The sequence below is a fragment of the Bombina bombina genome, chromosome 2 (assembly GCF_027579735.1).
Source record: "Bombina bombina isolate aBomBom1 chromosome 2, aBomBom1.pri, whole genome shotgun sequence".
In the NCBI taxonomy this organism is placed as follows: domain Eukaryota; kingdom Metazoa; phylum Chordata; class Amphibia; order Anura; family Bombinatoridae; genus Bombina; species Bombina bombina.
Window position 1 is genome coordinate 1,206,146,125 of NC_069500.1, and position 22,437 is coordinate 1,206,168,561.

The 22,437-nt window shown below is 36.7% G+C and overlaps 1 protein-coding gene across 2 annotated transcripts in view; it reads left to right on the forward strand.

Annotated features, from left to right (window-relative positions):
- MSR1 (macrophage scavenger receptor 1) overlaps positions 1-22,437 on the forward strand; it is a 126,796-nt gene that overhangs the window by 43,800 nt on the left and 60,559 nt on the right. For both annotated transcript variants that reach the window (XM_053700855.1, XM_053700856.1), the window contains 2 exons: positions 13,196-13,267; positions 21,127-21,189. In XM_053700855.1, the coding sequence (XP_053556830.1) occupies positions 13,196-13,267; positions 21,127-21,189 (135 nt within the window). The remainder of the gene's footprint in view (positions 1-13,195; positions 13,268-21,126; positions 21,190-22,437) is intronic.

A 22,437-nucleotide genomic window follows, 5' to 3' on the forward strand; every position in this document is an offset into this window, starting at 1 on the left:
TGGAATGCGCTACCTAAAAATAAGGCCATTTAGCCCCCAGAGAACCCAACACACCTATACATAGATGGTATCACTGTACTCAGGAGATGTTGTTAAACACATATTGAGGTGGTTTTTGGCAGTAACACATAACAGGAACTGAAAATCCATGCCTAAAGTACAATGTGTGTGAAAAATAACACAAAAAAATGACTACACAAAAGTTTGACAAAGACTAGTGGTTGAATTAGTGCATGGAAAGTGTTAAAATACCAGCATTTGAAATACCCTAGGGTATCTACTTTTCAAAAATATATGACTTGATGGGAGTAAATTCCATTGGCCAGCTTCAGAAATGTCCCAAATAGGACATGGGTGCATGATGACCGATGTGAAAATTCCAAGTTGAAAAACTGGAATGCGCTACCTAAAAATAAGGCCATTTAGCCCCCAGAGAACCCGACACACCTATACATAGGTGGTATCACTGTACTTGGGAGATGTTGTTGAACACATATTGAGGTGGTTTTTGGCAGTAACACATAACAGGAACTGAAAATACATGCCTAAAGTACAATGTGTGTGAAAAATAACACAAAAAAATGACTACCCAAAGGTTTGACAAAGACTAGTGGTTGAATTAGTGCATGTAAAGTGTTAAAATACCAGCATTTGAAATACCCTAGGGTGTCTACTTTTCAAAAATATATGGTTTGATGGGGGTAAACTCCATTGGCCAGCTTCAGAAATGTCCCAAATAGGACATGGGTGCATGATGACCAATGTGAAAATTCCAAGTTGAAAAACTGGAATGTGCTACCTAAAAATAAGGCCATTTAGCCCCCAGAGAACCCGACACACCTATACATAGGTGGTATCACTGTACTCAGGAGATATTGTTGAACACATATTGAGGTGGTTTTTGGCAGTAACACATAACAGGAACTGAAAATACATGCCTAAAGTACAATGTGTGTGAAAAATAACACAAAAAAATGACTACCCAAAAGTTTGACAAAGACTAGTGGTTGAATTAGTGCATGTAAAGTGTTAAAATACCAGCATTTGAAATACCCTAGGGTGTCTACTTTTCAAAAATATGTGGTTTGATGGGGGTAAATTCCATTGGCCAGCTTCAGAAATGTCCCAAATAGGACATGGGTGCATGATGACCGATGTGAAAATTCCAAGTTGAAAAACTGGAATGTGCTACCTAAAAATAAGGCCATTTAACCCCCAGAGAACCCGACACACCTATACATAGGTGGTATCACTGTACTCAGGAGATATTGTTGAACACATATTGAGGTGGTTTTTGGCAGTAACACATAACAGGAACTGAAAATACATGCCTAAAGTACAATGTGTGTGAAAAATAACACAAAAAAATGACTACACAAAAGTTTGACAAAGACTAGTGGTTGAATTAGTGCATGGAAAGTGTTAAAATACCAGCATTTGAAATACCCTAGGGTGTCTAATTTTCAAAAATATATGGTTTGATGGGGGTAAATTCCATTGGCCAGCTTCAGAAATGTCCCAAATAGGACATGGGTGCATGATGACCGATGTGAAAATTCCAAGTTGAAAAACTGGAATGCGCTACCTAAAAATAAGGCCATTTAGCCCCCAGAGAACCCGACACACCTATACATAGGTGGTATCACTGTACTCAGGAGATATTGTTGAACACATATTGAGGTGGTTTTTGGCAGTAACACATAACAGGAACTGAAAATACATGCCTAAAGTACAATGTGTGTGAAAAATAACACAAAAAAATGACTACCCAAAAGTTTGACAAAGACTAGTGGTTGAATTAGTGCATGTAAAGTGTTAAAATACCAGCATTTGAAATACCCTAGGGTGTCTACTTTTCAAAAATATAAGGTTTGATGGGGGTAAATTCCATTGGCCAGCTTCAGAAATGTCCCAAATAGGACATGGGTGCATGATGACCAATGTGAAAATTCCAAGTTGAAAAACTGGAATGTGCTACCTAAAAATAAGGCCATTTAGCCCCCAGAGAACCCGACACACCTATACATAGGTGGTATCACTGTACTCAGGAGATATTGTTGAACACATATTGAGGTGGTTTTTGGCAGTAACACATAACAGGAACTGAAAATACATGCCTAAAGTACAATGTGTGTGAAAAATAACACAAAAAAATGACTACACAAAAGTTTGACAAAGACTAGTGGTTGAATTAGTGCATGGAAAGTGTTAAAATACCAGCATTTGAAATACCCTAGGGTGTCTAATTTTCAAAAATATATGGTTTGATGGGGGTAAATTCCATTGGCCAGCTTCAGAAATGTCCCAAATAGGACATGGGTGCATGATGACCGATGTGAAAATTCCAAGTTGAAAAACTGGAATGCGCTACCTAAAGATAAGGCCATTTAGCCCCCAGAGAACCCGACACACCTATACATAGGTGGTATCACTGTACTCAGGAGATATTGTTGAACACATATTGAGGTGGTTTTTGGCAGTAACACATAACAGGAACTGAAAATACATGCCTAAAGTACAATGTGTGTGAAAAATAACACAAATAAATGACTACCCAAAAGTTTGACAAAGACTAGTGGTTGAATTAGTGCATGTAAAGTGTTAAAATACCAGCATTTGAAATACCCTAGGGTGTCTACTTTTCAAAAATATATGGTTTGATGGGGGTAAATTCCATTGGCCAGCTTCAGAAATGTCCCAAATAGGACATGGGTGCATGATGACCGATGTGAAAATTCCAAGTTGAAAAACTGGAATGCGCTACCTAAAAATAAGGCCATTTAGCCCCCAGAGAACCCGACACACCTATACATAGGTGGTATCACTGTACTCAGGAGATATTGTTGAACACATATTGAGGTGGTTTTTGGCAGTAACACATAACAGGAACTGAAAATACATGTCATGCCTAAAGTACAATGTGTGTGAAAAATAACACAAAAAAATGACTACCCAAAAGTTTGACAAAGACTAGTGGTTGAATTAGTGCATGTAAAGTGTTAAAATACCAGCATTTGAAATACCCTAGGGTGTCTACTTTTCAAAAATATAAGGTTTGATGGGGGTAAATTCCATTGGCCAGCTTCAGAAATGTCCCAAATAGGACATGGGTGCATGATGAACGATGTGAAAATTCCAAGTTGAAAAACTGGAATGCGCTACCTAAAGATAAGGCCATTTAGCCCCCAGAGAACCCAACACACCTATACATAGGTGGTATCACTGTACTCAGGAGATATTGTTGAACACATATTGAGGTGGTTTTTGGCAGTAACACATAACAGGAACTGAAAATACATGCCTAAAGTACAATGTGTGTGAAAAATAACACAAAAAAATGACTACCCAAAAGTTTGACAAAGACTAGTGGTTGAATTAGTGCATGTAAAGTGTTAAAATACCAGCATTTGAAATACCCTAGGGTGTCTACTTTTCAAAAATATATGGTTTGATGGGGGTAAATTCCATTGGCCAGCTTCAGAAATGTCCCAAATAGGACATGGGTGCATGATGACCGATGTGAAAATTCCAAGTTGAAAAACTGGAATGCGCTCTCTAAAAATAAGGGCTTTTAGCCCACAGAGAACCCGACACACCTATACATGGGTGGTATCACTGTACCCAGGAGATGCTACTGAAGACATATTAGGGTGTTATTCGGCAGTAACCCTTACCATTTTATCAGTAAATGTATTCTTAAATTGCTATTTGTCAAAAAATCAAATTATTTTTTTCCCCCCCAAACTTTGGCATAGATTGGTGGTAAAATGGTTGCATGAAAAAAGTCAAAATACCCCAAGTTTAATACCTTAGGTTGTCTTCTTTTAAAAAATATATATATGTGAAGGGTCATTCAGGGATTCCTGACAGATATTGGTGTTACAATGTAACTATCGCCAATTTTGAAAAAACATGGTTTTGAAATAGCAAAGTGCTACTTGTACTTATTGCCCTATAACTTGCAAAAAAAGCAAAGAACATGTAAACATTGGGTATTTCTAAACTCAAGACAAAATTTAGAAACTGTTTAGCATTGGTATTTTATGGTGGTTGTAGATGTGTTAGAGATTTTGGGGCTCAAAGTTAGAAAAAGTGTGTTTTTTTTCATTTTTTCCTAATATTTTATAATTTTTTTATAGTAAATTATAAGATATGATGAAAATAATGGTATCCTTAGAAAGTCCATTTAATGGCGAGAAAAACGGTATATAATATGTGTGGGTACAGTAAATGAGTAAGAGGAAAATAACAGTTAAACACAAACATCGCAGAAATGCAAAAATAGCCTTGGTCCCAGATGGTCAACAAATTGAAAAGTGGCCTGGTCACTAAGGGGTTAAAATGACGTGCCCTCTTTAAAACATGAGAGTTTTGTTTGGACTGTCCCTTTAATTCTCTGCTGGTAGGCAAGAAAACCTAGTTGGAGCTCCTATAAATTAATATTCTAGGTGAAGGACCAGATGCAACTATTGTATTAAATAAAGTTGTGGTATAATGCCCATATATCAATAGTTAGTATCGCACATTCATAATTCACATAGCACATCAATCAATCATACAGCAATGGAGCCACATAAAATCAATCTACAGTTTCTTCTCAGCTAAGCTCCTTGTATAGCAGGAGCTATATTTATAGTTATCTTTCCCTGCACTTGTCACATATTACCGCACATAATTTCAAACATCATTCATACTGCCTAAATCAGAGTTTTAACATGTTTTCATTGATACACACATAGGTATTAAGTATCTGCTAGAGTAAGCAGTTCAAAAAAAGGGTAAGAGACAAGCTCTCTCGGTTGTCAGGATGCCAGGAATCAGACTGAGACGAGAAGTGCAAAAATAATCACACCTTTATTAATAGCAAAAAATAATAAAAAGTCCACAAGTCAAATAACAAGCCAGGAATCAAAACTAGAGCTGGTAGTCAGATGAGCCGAGTCAGGAGCCAAAGCGAATAGTCAGACGAGCTGAGTCAGGAGCCAAAGCGAGTAGTCAGACGAGCCAGAATCAGGAACAAGGAGAACAGCAGAGTCAGGAACAAGCCAGGGATCAGGAACCAGGAGGGATGTCAGACAGCCAGGTAATACACAGGAGCTCTCACAAACAGATCTGAGACAACGCAAGGGCAAAGCATACTGAACAGAGGCCCTTTAAATAATAAGTGATGACATTACAATTCTGAGACTGCATCCTGTCTCACACGGATGATGTATACTAGTCTGGCCATAAAAGGAAGTGCAGGAAATGAGCAGCATCACACAGTATGCACCAGAGTCAGCGAGAGAGGTCAGTAAAATGGCTGCCAGTAGCACATGGCAAACAAAACAGGGAAAAAACCCTGACACCGGTCCCCTGACATGTGTTTCGCAATCACACTTCCTCAGAGGGGATGAATAAGGGTGATTCCCCTCTGAGGAAGAGTGATTGGGAAGAAAAAGAGCACCTGTCCCTCATTTGGAGCTGTAAGCACTTGTGTGGTCTCAAGTAGCACTCAACACCTCCTACTATTCCCATGCTGTGCCTGTGACTAAAGCTCTGGCATTAAAAATATACCTTAGAAGGTACAGTGGCCCCAGGGTGCAATGCGGGACTGATGGCTGTCTTGGCAGAACAGCAGGGCAGACCTCTAAATTTGGGACTGTCCCACACAAACATTTGGACATTTGGGAGGTATGCCCAGGGGCGGACTGATCAGCCGGGCAAATAGGACCTGGACTGAGGGCCCAGCATGTAGGGGGGCCCACAAATGCCATCTCCATGTGTCTGGTGTGCTAATTAACCTGGAGTTGACAGCTGTCCTATCAGCAACTAAGCAGTTAAGTTTGGGTTTAGTGGGGTTTTAGGCCTGGATGTGGGGTTTGTTGTTTGGGGGCCCCTTGTACCTGGATTGTGGGATTTGTTGCTTGGGGGCCCTAGATTGTGGGGTGGGTGCTGGAGGTTGGGGGCCCTGTCTCCGGCCCTTGAAATTGGGGGTCCTGGCCCTGGAGGTTGGAGGGGCTGGTGGGGGCAGGGGGCTACCATGTTCATTTGCATTTGCATATATTTGAATAAATGTGGGCCAGTGTGAGACAGTGGAGGCCCTTCCCTAATTTTTGCCCGGGCCCTGATTGGTCTCAGTCCGCCCCTGGGTATGCCTGTAAATATTCAACTAGAAATATAGCTATATAGTTATAAAATAATCATATATATTAATTAATTACATTTATTATTAATATTTTTTAAGATTTTATATTTAATAAATACATAACACATCTTAAGATAACTCATGTCGCATCAGCGCACATGAAGAATTAGTGTACTCTTGTCGGGTTTATGTGCGCAAACCAGTCAGCTATTTTTTTTGTATACTGGCTTAGTGCAAGGCACTAGATAACAATGGTTTCTAAAGGTAATTAGCTTGCTGAGGAGTTTCTGACCCCTGTTGCAAAACTATACTGTAAAGATTACAATGGGACCAATTCCCTAAATCTTTCTTGCTAAGTGGTGTTCTGTATGTAAAGGAGAGACACATGTGGTCTGAACACTGACAGGCTGACCCCCCTCCCCTTCAACTTCTGCAGCAATGCTAGAAGCCTCATACGTCTATTTACCAAAGACAACCTCTGGATATGATGCTGAGCACGTGCACTCAACTTCTTTGGTCGACCATAGCGAGGTCTGTTCTGAGTGGAACCTGTGCGGTGAAACCACTGTATGGTCTTGCCCACAGTGCTGTAGCTCAGTTTCAGGGTCTTGGCAATCTTCTTATAGCCTAGGCCACCTTTATGTAGAGCAGCAATTCTTTTTTTCAGATCCTCAGAGAGTTCTTTGCCATGAGGTGCCATGTTAAACTTCCAGTGACCATTATGAGAGAGTGTGAGAGCGATAACACCGAATTTAACACACCTGCTCCCCATTCACACCTGAGACCTTGTAACACTAACGAGTCACATGACACTGGGGAGGGAAAATGGCTAATTGGGCCCAATTTGGACATTTCCACTTAGGGGTGTACTCACTTTTGTTGCCAACGGTTTAGACATTAATGGTTGTGTGTTTAGTTATTTTGAGGGGACAGCAAATTTACACTGTTATACAGGCTGTACACTCACTACTTTACATTGTAGCAAAGTGTCATTTTTTTCAGTGTTATCACATGAAACAATATAATAAAATATTTACAAAAATGTGAGGGGTGTACCTCACTTTTGTGGGATACTATATATATTATATATATATTAGCTTAAAAACAAATTTGCTTTCTTTTATTTAGTAACGCTAGTGGGGGCTAGAACTATTCCATAGAGATTGTGAAAATATAATAACTATTCAGAGCTACTGAGAATATTTATGAAAACTGCCATCTAAAATTATATAATACTACTGCAATATGTATTCTGTTTATTTTAAAACTACTGAGAGGAAAACATCTGCTTTTACACAGTTGACAAATTTTCACATACAATCTGTCTTAAAGAGTAGGCACCTAGAAAAATCTAAATTTAATACACACGTTGCATTATTAAAATAAATGAAAAAATTCTACTTATTCTAAAAAATGCTGTGATAGTGAGTTTTTCACAAGATTTATCAGTAATAGGGAACAGTATGTGATATTTTGAACAAAACGTATATTTATTAAAGGTTGTTTGTTTCAATATTTTATTAAAACAAGCAAAGTAAAGGAATCATATCTGAAACCAACACACAAAGTTTGGAAACTAGCAATAATTCCCTAAGAAAAATAAAAAAACTTAGTAGCTTGTGTTCCCTGATATTTTATTACTTTGAAATAGATTTGTTACAAGCCAGTGAATGAGGACTTTGAGACTTTAGTAGAATATAAATCATGCTCCCTCTGCTGTCAGTTATGTATAGCTGTCCCTCTGTATATGAGAACTACAGTATAAAAATATCATTCAAAATACCAAAATAAAGGTCTATATTTGGGATAATAATGGACCCTTCTAGGCAACATAACATAGGTACATATACTACAAATTTAATAAATCATAATATGAAAGATTTTTAAAGGCTGGCATGAAAATATTAAGCTATTCAAATCAATATTAAAATTAAAGACAAATGCACATTTGTGCTTATTTGATCCATAGGGTTAAATTATCTATTTGCTAATAAGGACAACTCTTACAGCTTTATTGTTTAATATGAACAACATTTCTCCATATGAAGGAAAAAAGGTATCACAGTTTAAAACATCTTTATTTATTTTTGGTGAGATCCATGTAAATGGGCTGAGTGATTTAGCGAGGCATGAGAGCTGGCATCAGTAGTGAGTGTTACCCTGATGAGCTGTACCAGATTACAACCTGTTGTAAATTGCTTGGTGAACTCTTCTGTTAACTAGATATGTGCCCTACTGCAGGGAGGAATGTCTTGGCACAGCATTTGCTTGTAAGAAAATACATTAGCATTGTTCATAAACCAAACGTACAGGGAGTGCCGAATTATTAGGCAAGTTGTATTTTTGAGGATTAATTTTATTATTGAACAACAACCATGTTCTCAATGAACCCAAAAAACTCATTAATATCAAAGCTGAATATTTTTGGAAGTAGTTTTTAGTTTGTTTTTAGTTTTAGCTATTTTAGGGGGATATCTGTGTGTGCAGGTGACTATTACTGTACATAATTATTAGGCAACTTAACAAAAAACAAATATATACCCATTTCAATTATTTATTTTTACCAGTGAAACCAATATAACATCTCAACATTCACAAATATACATTTCTGACATTCAAAAACAAAACAAAAACAAATCAGTGACCAATATAGCCACCTTTCTTTGCAAGGACACTCAAAAGCCTGCCATCCATGGATTCTGTCAGTGTTTTGATCTGTTCACCATCAACATTGCGTGCAGCAGCAACCACAGCCTCCCAGACACTGTTCAGAGAGGTGTACTGTTTTCCCTCCTTGTAAATCTCACATTTGATGATGGACCACAGGTTCTCAATGGGGTTCAGATCAGGTGAACAAGGAGGCCATGTCATTAGATTTTCTTCTTTTATACCCTTTCTTGCCAGCCACGCTGTGGAGTACTTGGACGCGTGTGATGGAGCATTGTCCTGCATGAAAATCATGTTTTTCTAGAAGGATGCAGACTTCTTCCTGTACCACTGCTTGAAGAAGGTGTCTTCCAGAAACTGGCAGTAGGACTGGGAGTTGAGCTTGACTCCATCCTCAACCCGAAAAGGACCCACAAGCTCATCTTTGATGATACCAGCCCAAACCAGTACTCCACCTCCACCTTGCTGGCGTCTGAGTCGGACTGGAGCTCTCTGCCCTTTACCAATCCAGCCACGGGCCCATCCATCTGGCCCATCAAGACTCACTCTCATTTCATCAGTCCATAAAACCTTAGAAAAATCAGTCTTGAGATATTTCTTGGCCCAGTCTTGACGTTTCAGCTTGTGTGTCTTGTTCAGTGGTGGTCGTCTTTCAGCCTTTCTTACCATGGCCATGTCTCTGAGTATTGCACACCTTGTGCTTTTGGGCACTCCAGTGATGTTGCAGCTCTGAAATATGGCCAAACTGGTGGCAAGTGGCATCTTGGCAGCTGCACGCTTGACTTTTCTCAGTTCATGGGCAGTTATTTTGCGCCTTGGTTTTTCCACACGCTTCTTGCGACCCTGTTGACTATTTTGAATGAAACGCTTGATTGTTCGATGATCACGCTTCAGAAGCTTTGCAATTTTAAGAGTGCAGCATCCCTCTGCAAGATATCTCACTATTTTTGACTTTTCTGAGCCTGTCAAGTCCTTCTTTTGACCCATTTTACCAAAGGAAAGGAAGTTGCCTAATAATTATGCACACCTGATATAGGGTGTTGATGTCATTAGACCACACCCCTTCTCATTACAGAGATGCACATCACCTAATATGCTTAATTGGTAGTAGGCTTTCGAGCCTATACAGCTTGGAGTAAGACAACATGCATAAAGAGGATGATGTGGTCAAAATACTCATTTGCCTAATAATTCTGCACTCCCTGTATTGATCTAGGAATAAATAGTAGTCAAAGTGAATAAAAGAACAGAAACTTAAAGAGAAAAGCCACACAAAGTTGTTTTCCATGGTTGGGGGTAATTGTAATAAGGAAATACTAATAATAAAATTAAATATATGGGAAAAAAACAAAGAAAACAATTATTGCAAAAAATGTACCATATGAAAAAAATGATCTTGTTCCACGACTGGCTTCTCTTCTGTAGGTGTATTATGAGGACCAGGATACAGAGGGCACCTAATAGTGCATGAATCATGGGAATTTCAGGAGAAAATAAATAAAACTAAAACTCACAAAAAGCCTAATGAAAGAACCAGATTAGTTTGTAAGACATTGATTTTATGCTTTTGTGCCACTTTTGCTTGTAAACATTTTTTTCTGTTTCCTATCCTCTCGGGAGTTATTTCCAACTTGCTGACTGTTTGGCCCCAGCAGCAGCAACTGAACTGAACAAAGTCGCTATAGCGCCATGAAATACATTTAGTTTGCAAGTTTTATATTTCTTTCTCTATTCTGTTATCCCCTGTGATTTATACGTAAAGCCTTCTGTGTTCCATATCTTTATTAGACAGGAGTCTTCATGAGGACATTTGTAAGATTGGCTTGCTGGTCATATTTCATTGATGAAATGAACTTATTTTAAAGAGACATGATACAGATCAAACATGCAATTTTAAACACTTTCTAATTTACTTTTATTATTTTCTTCATTTTCTTGGTATCTTTTGTTGAAAAGTAAGGATGTAACCTCAGGAGCGTTCACATGTCTGGAGCCCTATATGGCAGCAGTTTTGCAAGAATGTTATCTATTTGCAAGAGCAAATGTTGTTGTACTCCCCCTTTGTTTATAGCGCTGCGGAATCTGTTGGCGCTCTACAAATAACCAATAATAAAGAGCACTAGATGGCAGCATTCTTTCCTGCCATGTATTGGTCCAGAGGCCTACCTAGGTATCTCTTCAATAAAGAATGCCATGGTAACAAAGCATATTTGATCAAATAAGTAAGTTTGATATTTCTTATGTTCTACCTATATTAAAAAAAGAAAATGTTGGGTATCCTATCCCTTTAACTATGAGTTTAACCAATTATAGCAGTTCAATACATAGTGAAAAAGATCATTTGTTTACACTTATAATGCTCCAATGTTCTCTAACCTTAATGAACACCACCAGAAGCTTTTTTTTTTTGTTGTTTTTTTTTGTTTTTTTTTTCTTTTCTTTTTTTTTTTATTTATGGCCAGCAGCCTATACTATTATACAGTTTAACAGCTTGAACACCACCAGAAGCTAACTACCACCCCTATCCTAATGAAAAGGAAAGTGTATGGATTCACCTTTATAATATGGTGGCAAGATGGCTGAACAGAAAAACCTGACACCATATTTGTACAGGAAGCCTGCTATCTCCTGACACAGACTAACCAGGGAGGAGAGGTGACTCACATTCACAGAGAAACAGCTCTTTCTTCTATGTGACTGTGGGCTCAACTCCTGTTGATTGCAAACACCCAGAAAGGACACTTGTGATATAGGGAGGCCATGCCAAAGCCTTTGCTGTGGGGCCCAGTGAGGTGCAGTTATGCTCCTGCTTAAAAGTCTTGCTGTGTTCACCACTATACAATGTGATAATAGTGAACATAGTGAGGCTTTTAATGGCTAGTTTCAGCAATGTTTAGTTATCTCTTGTTTCTTTATTTTAAATGTATACACATAAAAAGCACATTATTCCATCAAAGTTCTATTCAGAACTACTCCTTCCATTAGAAGGAGTGGAGGAACAAAAATGTTCATTAGGATAGAAGAGGCCAAAACTTTTTTTTGACAGGGTAGCTTCAATAATGAGGAGACAGGATGAGAAAACTGGAAAAATTAGTACATTAAGAAACTTATTATGGATAAGAGTTTTTTTGTAATTGGGGAGTCGTAGTGAGTAGGTGTCCTTAATGTGATATGAAACCCATTTTCTTCTTCTTTCTTTCATGATTCAGGTAGAGCAATTTTAAGCCACTTTCTAATTTACTCCTATTATCAGTTTTTCTTCATTCTCTTTGTATTTTTATTTGAAAAGGCAGGAATGCAAGCTTGGTTCAGCACCTGGGTAGCGCTTGCTGCTTGCTGTCTAAATGTAGCCACCAATCAGCAAGCGCTACCCATGTGCTGAACCAAAAATGTGCCAGCTCCTAAGCTTACATTACGGCTTTTTCAAATAAAGATACAAAGAGAAAAATTGATAATAGGAGTGAATTAGAATTGTTTTTTAAGATTGTATGCTCTACATGTGCATTTGTATGACTGCATGAGAGGTAGAAAAAGTCATTAGAATATCATATATATTTCTTATATATAATAAACAGTTTTTTATGATATTAAAATAAAATGATTGGTCTTTACGTGAAGCATAATTAGACTATTGAACAATTAAATAAAGTAACTATTATTTTGCTTTGTTGATGTAATTGGCAGTTTATACAAAAATAGATATTTACCTCGTCAGGTACCACCAAAAATGGCTTTGAATCACAAATACCCCAGATACTGGTTGCAACACAGGCCCTCTCATGAAAGCAATCAGAATCATAAACCTTTATAACAGGATAGGCATTAAAATATGTGTTTATTAGTAATAGGATGCAGTTTTTAGAGGTTGCTAAATACTGTTTTGCTCTATAACAATAAGCTTTACAAGTAGTTAAACCCCCTAGCATCTCAGTGGCCAAGGTACTGAAATATTCACTCCTTTCTGCTACAGGATCCTTTATCTGTAAGAGTCCTTTTTGGTTGGTGATCCCTTGGGGTGGGGATTAATAAAGGTCGGGAGTTCTTATGATTAGGTAACATTAGTTGAGTTGGTTAATTGGGTGGGGTTAATTACACGTGGTAAGTCCCTTATGGGTGAGAGCTCCCCCCCCCCCCTTTGGGTAAGGGATAGATGGACTGAATCGTTTTTGGTGGGGATCTATATAGAGGTGAATGACTATTGAGTTGGGAGACCTTAGGGTGGAGGTTCTGAGCTGTGTGGGGCATTATTATAGAGTGCAATTACTTCTAGGGGCTCTTGATCTGAGTGAGGTAATTTGGGTGGAGGGTGATTAGGGTGGTGGATTCTGGCTTATATTTGATATAACAAAATAAATATATTGTGGATTCTTTGAAAATATTTTTCATATATTTATTCTTTAGGATATACTGGCCATAAAGGGGACAGAGGAAGTATTGGCCCACCTGGAGTAAGGGGACCGTCTGGAATTTTAGGTCAGTAAAATATAAAATATTTCATCAAGATGTTCACAAATATAACAAGCTACAAAAAATAAAATACTTCAACATGTTATTTTCTAATTTTTGATTATTGTTATTCAAATAATTCAAGCTTTAAGATCAGCATTACTTATTAATAGTAATCTCCTTTACTTTATGAAAAAATAATAATAATAATAATAATAATAAAAAAAAAAGGTTTAATTATACAGTAAGGACTAGATTACAAGTGGAGTGCTAATTTATAGCACGCCCTCAAAAAGGCAAATTTGCCTGTTTATGGGCGTGCGATAAATAACCAGTATTTACACAAATTAACACATATATATGTAACACCGCCTTTGTAATACCAGCGCACATTTGTGTGCTCTGGTATTAATACGTTCAACGCAAATATCGCTTTAATGGAAGCGATATTTTGCACTCAACTTGTAATCTAGCCCTAAATGAATTGGAGTGCATTACTTAATGTAAGTGTATACACTTTTTATAGAGGTTCTCTAATATAGCCAATTTATATTTTTCTGGTTTATATTTTGAGTTGAGTTATTTAGATGCTTCTGTGATTTGTTTGCCATGCTTCTAAAACTGATAAACATTAGTGTACAGCAGCCTGTCTGCCAGAATGCAAAGCTGTTTGAGATACAAAATCATGTTTACAGCCATGTACTGTGTTTGCCTTCCATATGGTTCACAACTCCTAAAATGATGATAATTGTTCTGAGAAGGGTAGTGAAGCATGATTGTGGGGTCACATGAGGTCTGTTCTAGAGGGCTTGCATCAGAAAAGCTTGCTGTTGATTGACAGCACTGCTTCCCATGCCCCTCTGAGATCTGCCCAGGTCAAGTAAACAACAATGTGCAGTAGAGGATAAAGCTAGGAACATATTGTGTTAACAGAGGCTTCAGAACCTATAGGAATATTTCCACTTTCATATACGTTCCAACATTATTTAATAATGAAAAAAAACAATAGCAGAGGACTATCATATGCAAACTACACAATATAAGAGAAAAAAGTTCATTAAAACTTCTAAATGTGTGAATTACAATAACCAATCTTGACATCACTTTGTTAATATAGCTATTTAATGTGTGTTACCAAAGGCTTGACTTTAATATCATTTTAATGTTTATTTTTAAAGTAGATAACTAGTTGCATTGTTGACCCAGAAACCATACTTTAAGGAACTCAGAAGTGAGAGTATTTTGAAACCTTAGTCATGCTTCATAGTTTTTTGAGAACACTGGCACTTTCCCCTTCTATTACTCCTATTAGATCATGAGAGACCATACAGTATTATCTCAACAACTGTATTTAAAGGGACATTTCGGTCAAAATTAAAATGCACATAGAAGAATTACAAACTCAAAAATAATAAGTGGAACACTGTTTAAATTACCGCAAATTCGTTAACACAAATGCTCCCAATATTTTCTATGGGTCGGCATTAAGCCGCAATGTCCACTCATATTACAAGTTGAAAGTAAACTTGAAAGTTTGCCTAAAGAGTTTGGCTAGAAGAAACAGTTGCGCTAAACTACACTATTAACCCCTAAACCACTATACCCCCACATTGCAAACCACCTCACTACACTATTAACCACTAAACCATCAAAACCCCATTGCAAAATACCCTTATACATTATTAACACATAAACTGCCACAACCCCCACTGCAAAATACCCCTCTACACTATGAACCCCTAAACTGCCACAACCCCATCGCAAAATACCCCTTTACACTATTAACCCCTAAACAGCCACAACCCCATCACATAATACCCACTAACATCTAAACCCCCTAACCAGCTATCCCCCCCTAACCTATTACCCCCTAAGTTACCAAAAAAAAAATACCTGAAAAAAGGAAAATCTAACACTAACATTACATGAATAGGCTACATTACAGAAAATAAAAAAACTACTATTACAGGGAAAAAAAATACCAAAAATAAAAAAAAACAGTTATGACTATTCTAAAACTAAAGCCCTACTTAAAAAAAACAACAACCCAAAATAAAAAACCTATACTAACATTAAGATAAACTATTGTAATAGCCCTTAGAAGGGCTTCTTGTAAGGCATTGTCTAAATTGATTTATCTATTTTTCACAAAAAAATACAAGCCAAATAGATGTAACCCCCCAACTCCCCCAAAAAAGACTATCCAAAAAAATACTACTCTAAGAATTGCCCTGAAAAGGGCTTTTGGCTGGGCATTACACTAAGAAGGGCATTTAGTTATTTTGCTGACCAAAAAAACCCCAAAAACCCTATTCTAAGAAACAACACCAAAAAAAGCCTATCACTAAACCCCAAAGATGGTACTCACCAAACTTTAATCCAGCTCCTATGTGATTGCCAACTGTGGTGCTCCTCTTCTATCCCAGTGGTGGTGTTCCATCTTCATCCCAGTGTTGTTCCATCTTCATCCCGGAGGCAGAGGTCCAGCTTCCTTCAGGCGACGGTGGTCTATCTTCATCCATCTTCTTTTCTTCTGATCTTCAGATCTTCCGTCGCCGACATCCTCTTCATGCTGTCACCTGCCACACACTGAATTTTGAATGTGAGGTACCCCCTTTATATAGGGGTACCCTGGCATTCCTATTGGCTGATTTTCATTTTAAGATTCAAATCAGTAAATAAAATGAAAGTTCACTGTGTGTGTATTACATGTGTCTAGTTAAGTGTACAATCCAAAATATTGCTTTAAAACTTAGCACTTTTTGAGACCTTAAGTAAATGATTATTGCTTTCTCGTTTGCATAACAACACACATAAAAATATATGGAAATAAGAGTTAAGTTATAATTAGACTTAATACTTAGGAAACAAAGGTTATTAATGAAAAGACGGTTTGGTGGCAGAATTAAAGGGATATGATATAAGACAAGGACGGGACTGGGAAATCTGTATATGTGTATGTTATGTACTGTATATGTGAAGTATTTTATGCTTTAGTTTCATTGAAGAGGTATAGCACAGAACTAAATGAAGAACTCCACTACTGAGTGGATTTTTTGGGTTCCTTTGGTTTGGTGCTCAAGCTTTATCTAACATGAATTTTACTGCACATTCCCAAGAAATAGTGGACTTGTTATTTAAGTGAACTTGTAATTTAAGTGCAAAAATGTAAGCATTAAGAATTGTGCTCTAGGAATGTTAGTTCATATTATTGCTTGCATTTTTATGGTCCACTTGCAAGGAAGGCCTTTATGGTCAGATGTCAGTAAAAGTCACTTAAACTTTATATCTAATTTTTGCTTCACTTAGTATGTAATACTTTGGCCTTCCTTATCCTGGTTCCAGTTGAAATACCTTCAATTGTATGGCGTGTCCAACTTTATTCATAGCTCTTGCCAATTCCAGTACTTAAATAATTGATATAATGCTACTTATACAAGTGAATAGCTAAAATGTGACAATTACTCTGCAAGGAATTAACAAGGATTGTGGAAAAAGTGAGGAAGATTTTTTTCTTTCATGTAATTAGCAAGAGTCCATGAGCTAGTGACGTATGGGATATACATTCCTACCAGGAGGGGCAAAGTTTCCCAAACCTCAAAATGCCTATAAATACACCCCTCACCACACCCACAAATCAGTTTTACAAACTTTGCCTCCTATGGAGGTGGTGAAGTAAGTTTGTGCTAGATTCAACGTTGATATGTGCTCCGCAGCAGGTTGGAGCCCGGTTTTCCTCTCAGCGTGCAGTGAATGTCAGAGGGATGTGAGGAGAGTATTGCCTATTTGAATTCAATGATCTCCTTCTACGGGGTCTATTTCATAGGTTCTCTGTTATCGGTCGTAGAGATTCATCTCTTACCTCCCTTTTCAGATCGACGATATACTCTTATTTATATACCATTACCTCTGCTGATTTTCTTTTCAGTACTGGTTTGGCTTTCTACAACATGTAGATGAGTGTCCTGGGGTAAGTAAGTCTTATTTTCTGTGACAATCTAAGCTATGGTTGGGCACTTTTTTATAAAGTTCTAAATATATGTATTCAAACATTTATTTGCCTTGACTCAGGATGTTCAACATGCCTTATTTCAGACAGTCAGTTTCATATTTGGGATAATGCATATGAATAAATCAATTTTTTTCTTACCTTAAAATTTGACTTTTTCCCTGTGGGCTGTTAGGCTCGCGGGGGCTGAAAATGCTTAATTTTATTGCGTCATTCTTGGCGCAGACTTTTTTGGCGCAAATTTTTTTTTTCTGTTTCCAGCGTCATACGTGTCGCCGGAAGTTGCGTCATTTTTCACTATTGTCTCCACATTATTTAAGTCTCATTATTTATTGCTTCTGGTTGCTAGAAGCTTGTTCACTGGCATTTTTTCCCATTCCTGAAACTGTCATTTAAGGAATTTGATCAATTTTGCTTTATATGTTGTTTTTTCTATTACATATTGCAAGATGTCCCACGTTGAAACTGAGTCAGAAGATACTTCTGGAAAATCGCTGCCTGGTGCTGGAGCTACCAAAGCTAAGTGTATCTGCTGTAAACGTATGGTATCTGTTCCTCCAGCTGTTGTTTGTACTGTTTGTCATGACAAACTTGTTAATGCAGATAATATTTCCTTTAGTACTGTTACATTACCTGTTGCTGTTCCGTCAACATCTAATACTCAGAGTGTTCCTGATAACATAAGAGATTTTGTTTCTAAATCCATTAAGAAGGCTATGTCTGTTATTCCTCCTTCTAGTAAACGTAAAAAGTCTTTTAAAACTTCTCATTTTTCAGATGAATTTTTAAATGAACATCATCATTCTGATTCTGATAATGGTTCTTATGGTTCAGAGGATTCTGTCTCAGAGGTTGATGCTGATAAATCTTCATATTTATTTAAAATGGAATTTATTCGTTCTTTACTTAAAGAAGTCCTAATTGCATTAGAAATTGAGGATTCTGGTCCTCTTGATACTAAATCTAAACGTTTAGATAAGGTTTTTAAATCTCCTGTAGTTATTCCAGAAGTTTTTCCTTTCCCTAGTGCTATTTCTGAAGTAATTTCCAGGGAATGGAATGTACATTTCCTATCGTTTTACATACTTACTGTTTAAACTTCCTAAAACCTCATTGAAATTGTAAATGCACATTTAGAAGGTTAAAGTATAAAAGCAGGATTTGAACTATAGTTTTAACATTTTAGTAGCATTTCTTGCCTTTCTGTGTTAGAAACCACTATCTAGAATTCAAAAAAGAAAAAGGGCACGAAAAAAGTGTATAAAGAAAAAAACACAGTTTGTGTAGTTGTAATCCATTAAAAGCTGATAACAAAGGGTTAAAAGAGAGCAAAAAAGTCTGACCAGTTTCGGTCTTCCGACCGTACTCATAGACCTAGAGAACACAAGTGTCTCATTGACTTAAAAAGCTATAGGTGTTAGTTGACTGGTTAAAAACAAAGAACACATTTGTAATCCTTAACATCTCAATTAAAGCTAAAGAGAATATAGTAAGGATCAATATGTATAAATACGAACAGCATGAGAAATCTCTAAGAAACCTATTACAATTTTGGATCAGTAAATATTAAGATATATATTAACAATATAGATGTATATAAATAAATACAATGTCCAATCAGACATAATAAGTATATACTAAGGTAAACCACTAGATGTATATTAACAGATGTATATAAATATATACAATATAAAATGCAATATCAGGTGATGCATGATAGATATATAAAAAAAAAACAAAAAAAAAACTAAATAGTCCCCATAATGAAACCTTTGGGATGAGTATTAAGTCTATGGGGCCAATTTAAGTAGCTATGAATGTAGCTGATTCTGCGCGAGCCTTCAGGCTCACCGGAAACAAAAGTTAAGAAACAACGGTCGTAAGACCGCTGCTCCTTAACTAATCCACCACCTCTGAGGTGGCGGATAGCAATCATCCCGATCAGATATGATCTGGATGACTGACACCCCCTGCTAGCTGCCAATTGGCGAATGTGCAGGGCGCGGCATTGCACAAGAATTTCACACAAAATGCTTGTGTAAAAATAAATGCCAATGCCTAGCGGACATGATCAGCTACAGCGGATCATGTCCGTCCAACACTTGATAAATCAATCCCTATGTTTCCAGTATAATTCTTGTCGACATAAGACTTAAATTTTGTCATCACCTCTTAGGGGATTTCTTGCCTGCTCAATAGCTTGTCATTTAAAAAAATGAACATTTTTATTGAGAACCTCAATGAAATGTCTTGTCAAAGCTGAGCAAGAATTATCCACTAAGATGTATAGTTCTGCCAACGTACTCACGAAAACATAAGGTGCATTCAATAGCATAAATAACAAATGTACCCCCACAATTAATGCTACCCCTAGTCTCAAAAGACTCTCCTGTATCAGCTGACCTAATAATTAGTCACATGAATATGATCACACGATCTGCATGTCTTTTTCCTGCATCTTAAAGTTCCATTGAAGTACAACCATGAACTCTCCATTCTATTCATAAGAACTATCCTATCCATTGCTTGTACCTCTATAGGACTTCTCTGTTATTGATTTGGGATATCCAAAGGCTCTGAAACGTAATTTCAAGTCCCTACTCTCCTGCATAAAAGTACTCTCAAGAAAGCAATTGTGTTTAATCTGCATAAATTTCCCTTTGTCAATGCCTCCACATTTTTGGGGTGGCTACTTTTTGCATGCAGGAGAGAATTTCCTGAAATCGGATTGCTATACAGAGAAGACATCACGTTTCCAAATGTACAGTCAGCAGTTAAGGAAATGTCTAAAAAATCATTTAAACCTATGCCACTTAAAGATAAATTGGAGTCCAACTTCATTATGATTCAAGTATTCCACAAATCTCCTTGCCGCATCAAAATCTGAGATCCAAATCATCATAAGATCATCTATAAAGCGTGCATATTTATGGATAGATGTAGAAAACCTGTTGCTATCTCCATAGATGAAAAAATGCTCAAACCACCCCATAAAGAGGTTAGCATAAGAGGGGGCAAATGTATCCCCATAACTGTTCCTTACCTCTGGAGATAGTTCTGATCCATAAACATAAAGAAGTTGTGTTCCAATAGGAACCGAATGGCTATAATAAGAAATTCTTTGAAGGCATCAAACATATTGGTACTTTAATCAAGAAAATACCTAATATTTTCTATATCTATGAAGCGATAGGTGTGAGGAATAGAAAAGTAAAGGCAAACATCTATATTAAGCCAACTGAAATGATCTCCCCACTTGACTCCTCCCAATTTAGTAAGAACATGCGTCCTATCTAGATATAAAAGTCCAAAAAAGCTGCAGTGAATGTGCTTTCCTCTGGGTTGGAATTTCTTTTTCAAAATGCCCAATCCCCCCAGCAGGGTATAGGGGGTGTTCGTGTGCCAAAAATGTATATGAGACCCTTGTGATAAATTATCATGGGATTTTCAAATGTATTAGAATAACTGAATTCCCTCCAGCTACTGTTAACCATTACCAATTTTATTTCATGCTTTCTTATATGGTAGATATTTTCTTAGATTGAAAGCTCTTGAGTGCAGAGCCCTTATTAACCTTATACCTTTACAACTCCTAACCTTGTATCCTTTTTTTTTCTGTGCAATTATTTATATTGTAACACATGTGATTTTTTTATTGATCAGCACTATTCAACCTGTCAGCCCTATTAATAAGAGATTAATAATGTTTCTTTAGATTTTATAAGATTAGATTTTAATTACCATTTGTTTTAACAATTGATCTTTCTAACATAAATTCAATGATTAACATCAAAAGTTATGATATTTAATCATTTTTTAATTATTTTGAAATATTGTACATTTGCTGAATTAAATTGTAAATTGATTTTTAATATAGGTCCCCAAGGGCCAAAGGGTGACAAAGGAGAAAGGGGAGCATCATCTGTGCCTACTACAACAGGTAAATTAAATGTGAATGAACTGCAACACTAAGATTTGCTTTTTATAAAAGTAGCAGAAATATGAATCAACATTTCTATAAAACACAATTGTAAACAAACAAATCCTGGTAATTTAATTATACAAAGTAACATTCTCACATATTGGGCTAGAATACAAGTGGCGCGGAATTAGGTTTTTTTGCGTAAGCAAAAACTCTGCTAGAATTTTTGCGTTTGTTGGGTTGCTTTTGTATTTCCCAAAACATTATTTTGTGCAAGAGTTAACCCGAATAGCGCAGAAAATCCAAACTTAAGTTTTCATGTGTGTGTGCATGTATTACCCGATAGAGATCAATGGAGAAAAAAAGTAGAAAAAAGTGGAAGAAAAAACACTATAAATCACGCAAAGTCCATCCCATTTTCGCATTCCCCATAGAAGTCAAAGGAGAAACAAAAATTGTTGAAAATCGCGCAAACAACATAGAATATTCGCATTACAAAATGTGAAATATTTACAGGAAATACATAGTTAAAATCTTTATTAAATATGAATATTGCATAAATATGTTTTATCATGGTTTTATCTACTTAATAGTAAAGGGATATAATGCACATATATATATATATATAAATCAATGTAAATATTTGCATAGGAAATTAGTACATCTAAGCAAGTATCCCCGCTTGCCCCCAGAAATTCTTAATATGCAATGTTTCCAATGCACACGAGAATTGTGGGTAAGATATGCAAATTAGGTATGCAAATTCTCAGTTTTTTTGCTTCAAAATACTGTTTTAACACAGCGATCCTTTTAAACAGGAATATGACAGCAAACCAGAAATCACTCACTATTACAAGCCTGTTTCGTTCTTTTTAGAACTCATCAGTAGGAGATAGATTTCTGATTGCTGCATTGGAAAAGCTATTTTCATGGTTAAACCAAAATTCATTAAAATTATGGGGGGGGAGATAAAAAACTGAAATTAAAATCCTCCATGTCTCAAAATTAAATCAATGTAAATATTTGCATAGGAAATTAGTACATCTAAGCAAGTATCCCCGCTTGCCCCCAGAAATTCTTAATATGCAATGTTTCCAATGCACACGAGAATTGTGGGTAAGATATGCAAATTAGGTATGCAAATTCTCAGTTTTTTTGCTTCAAAATACTGTTTTAACACAGCGATCCTTTTAAACAGGAATATGACAGCAAACCAGAAATCACTCACTATACAAGCCTGTTTCGTTCTTTTTAGAACTCATCAGT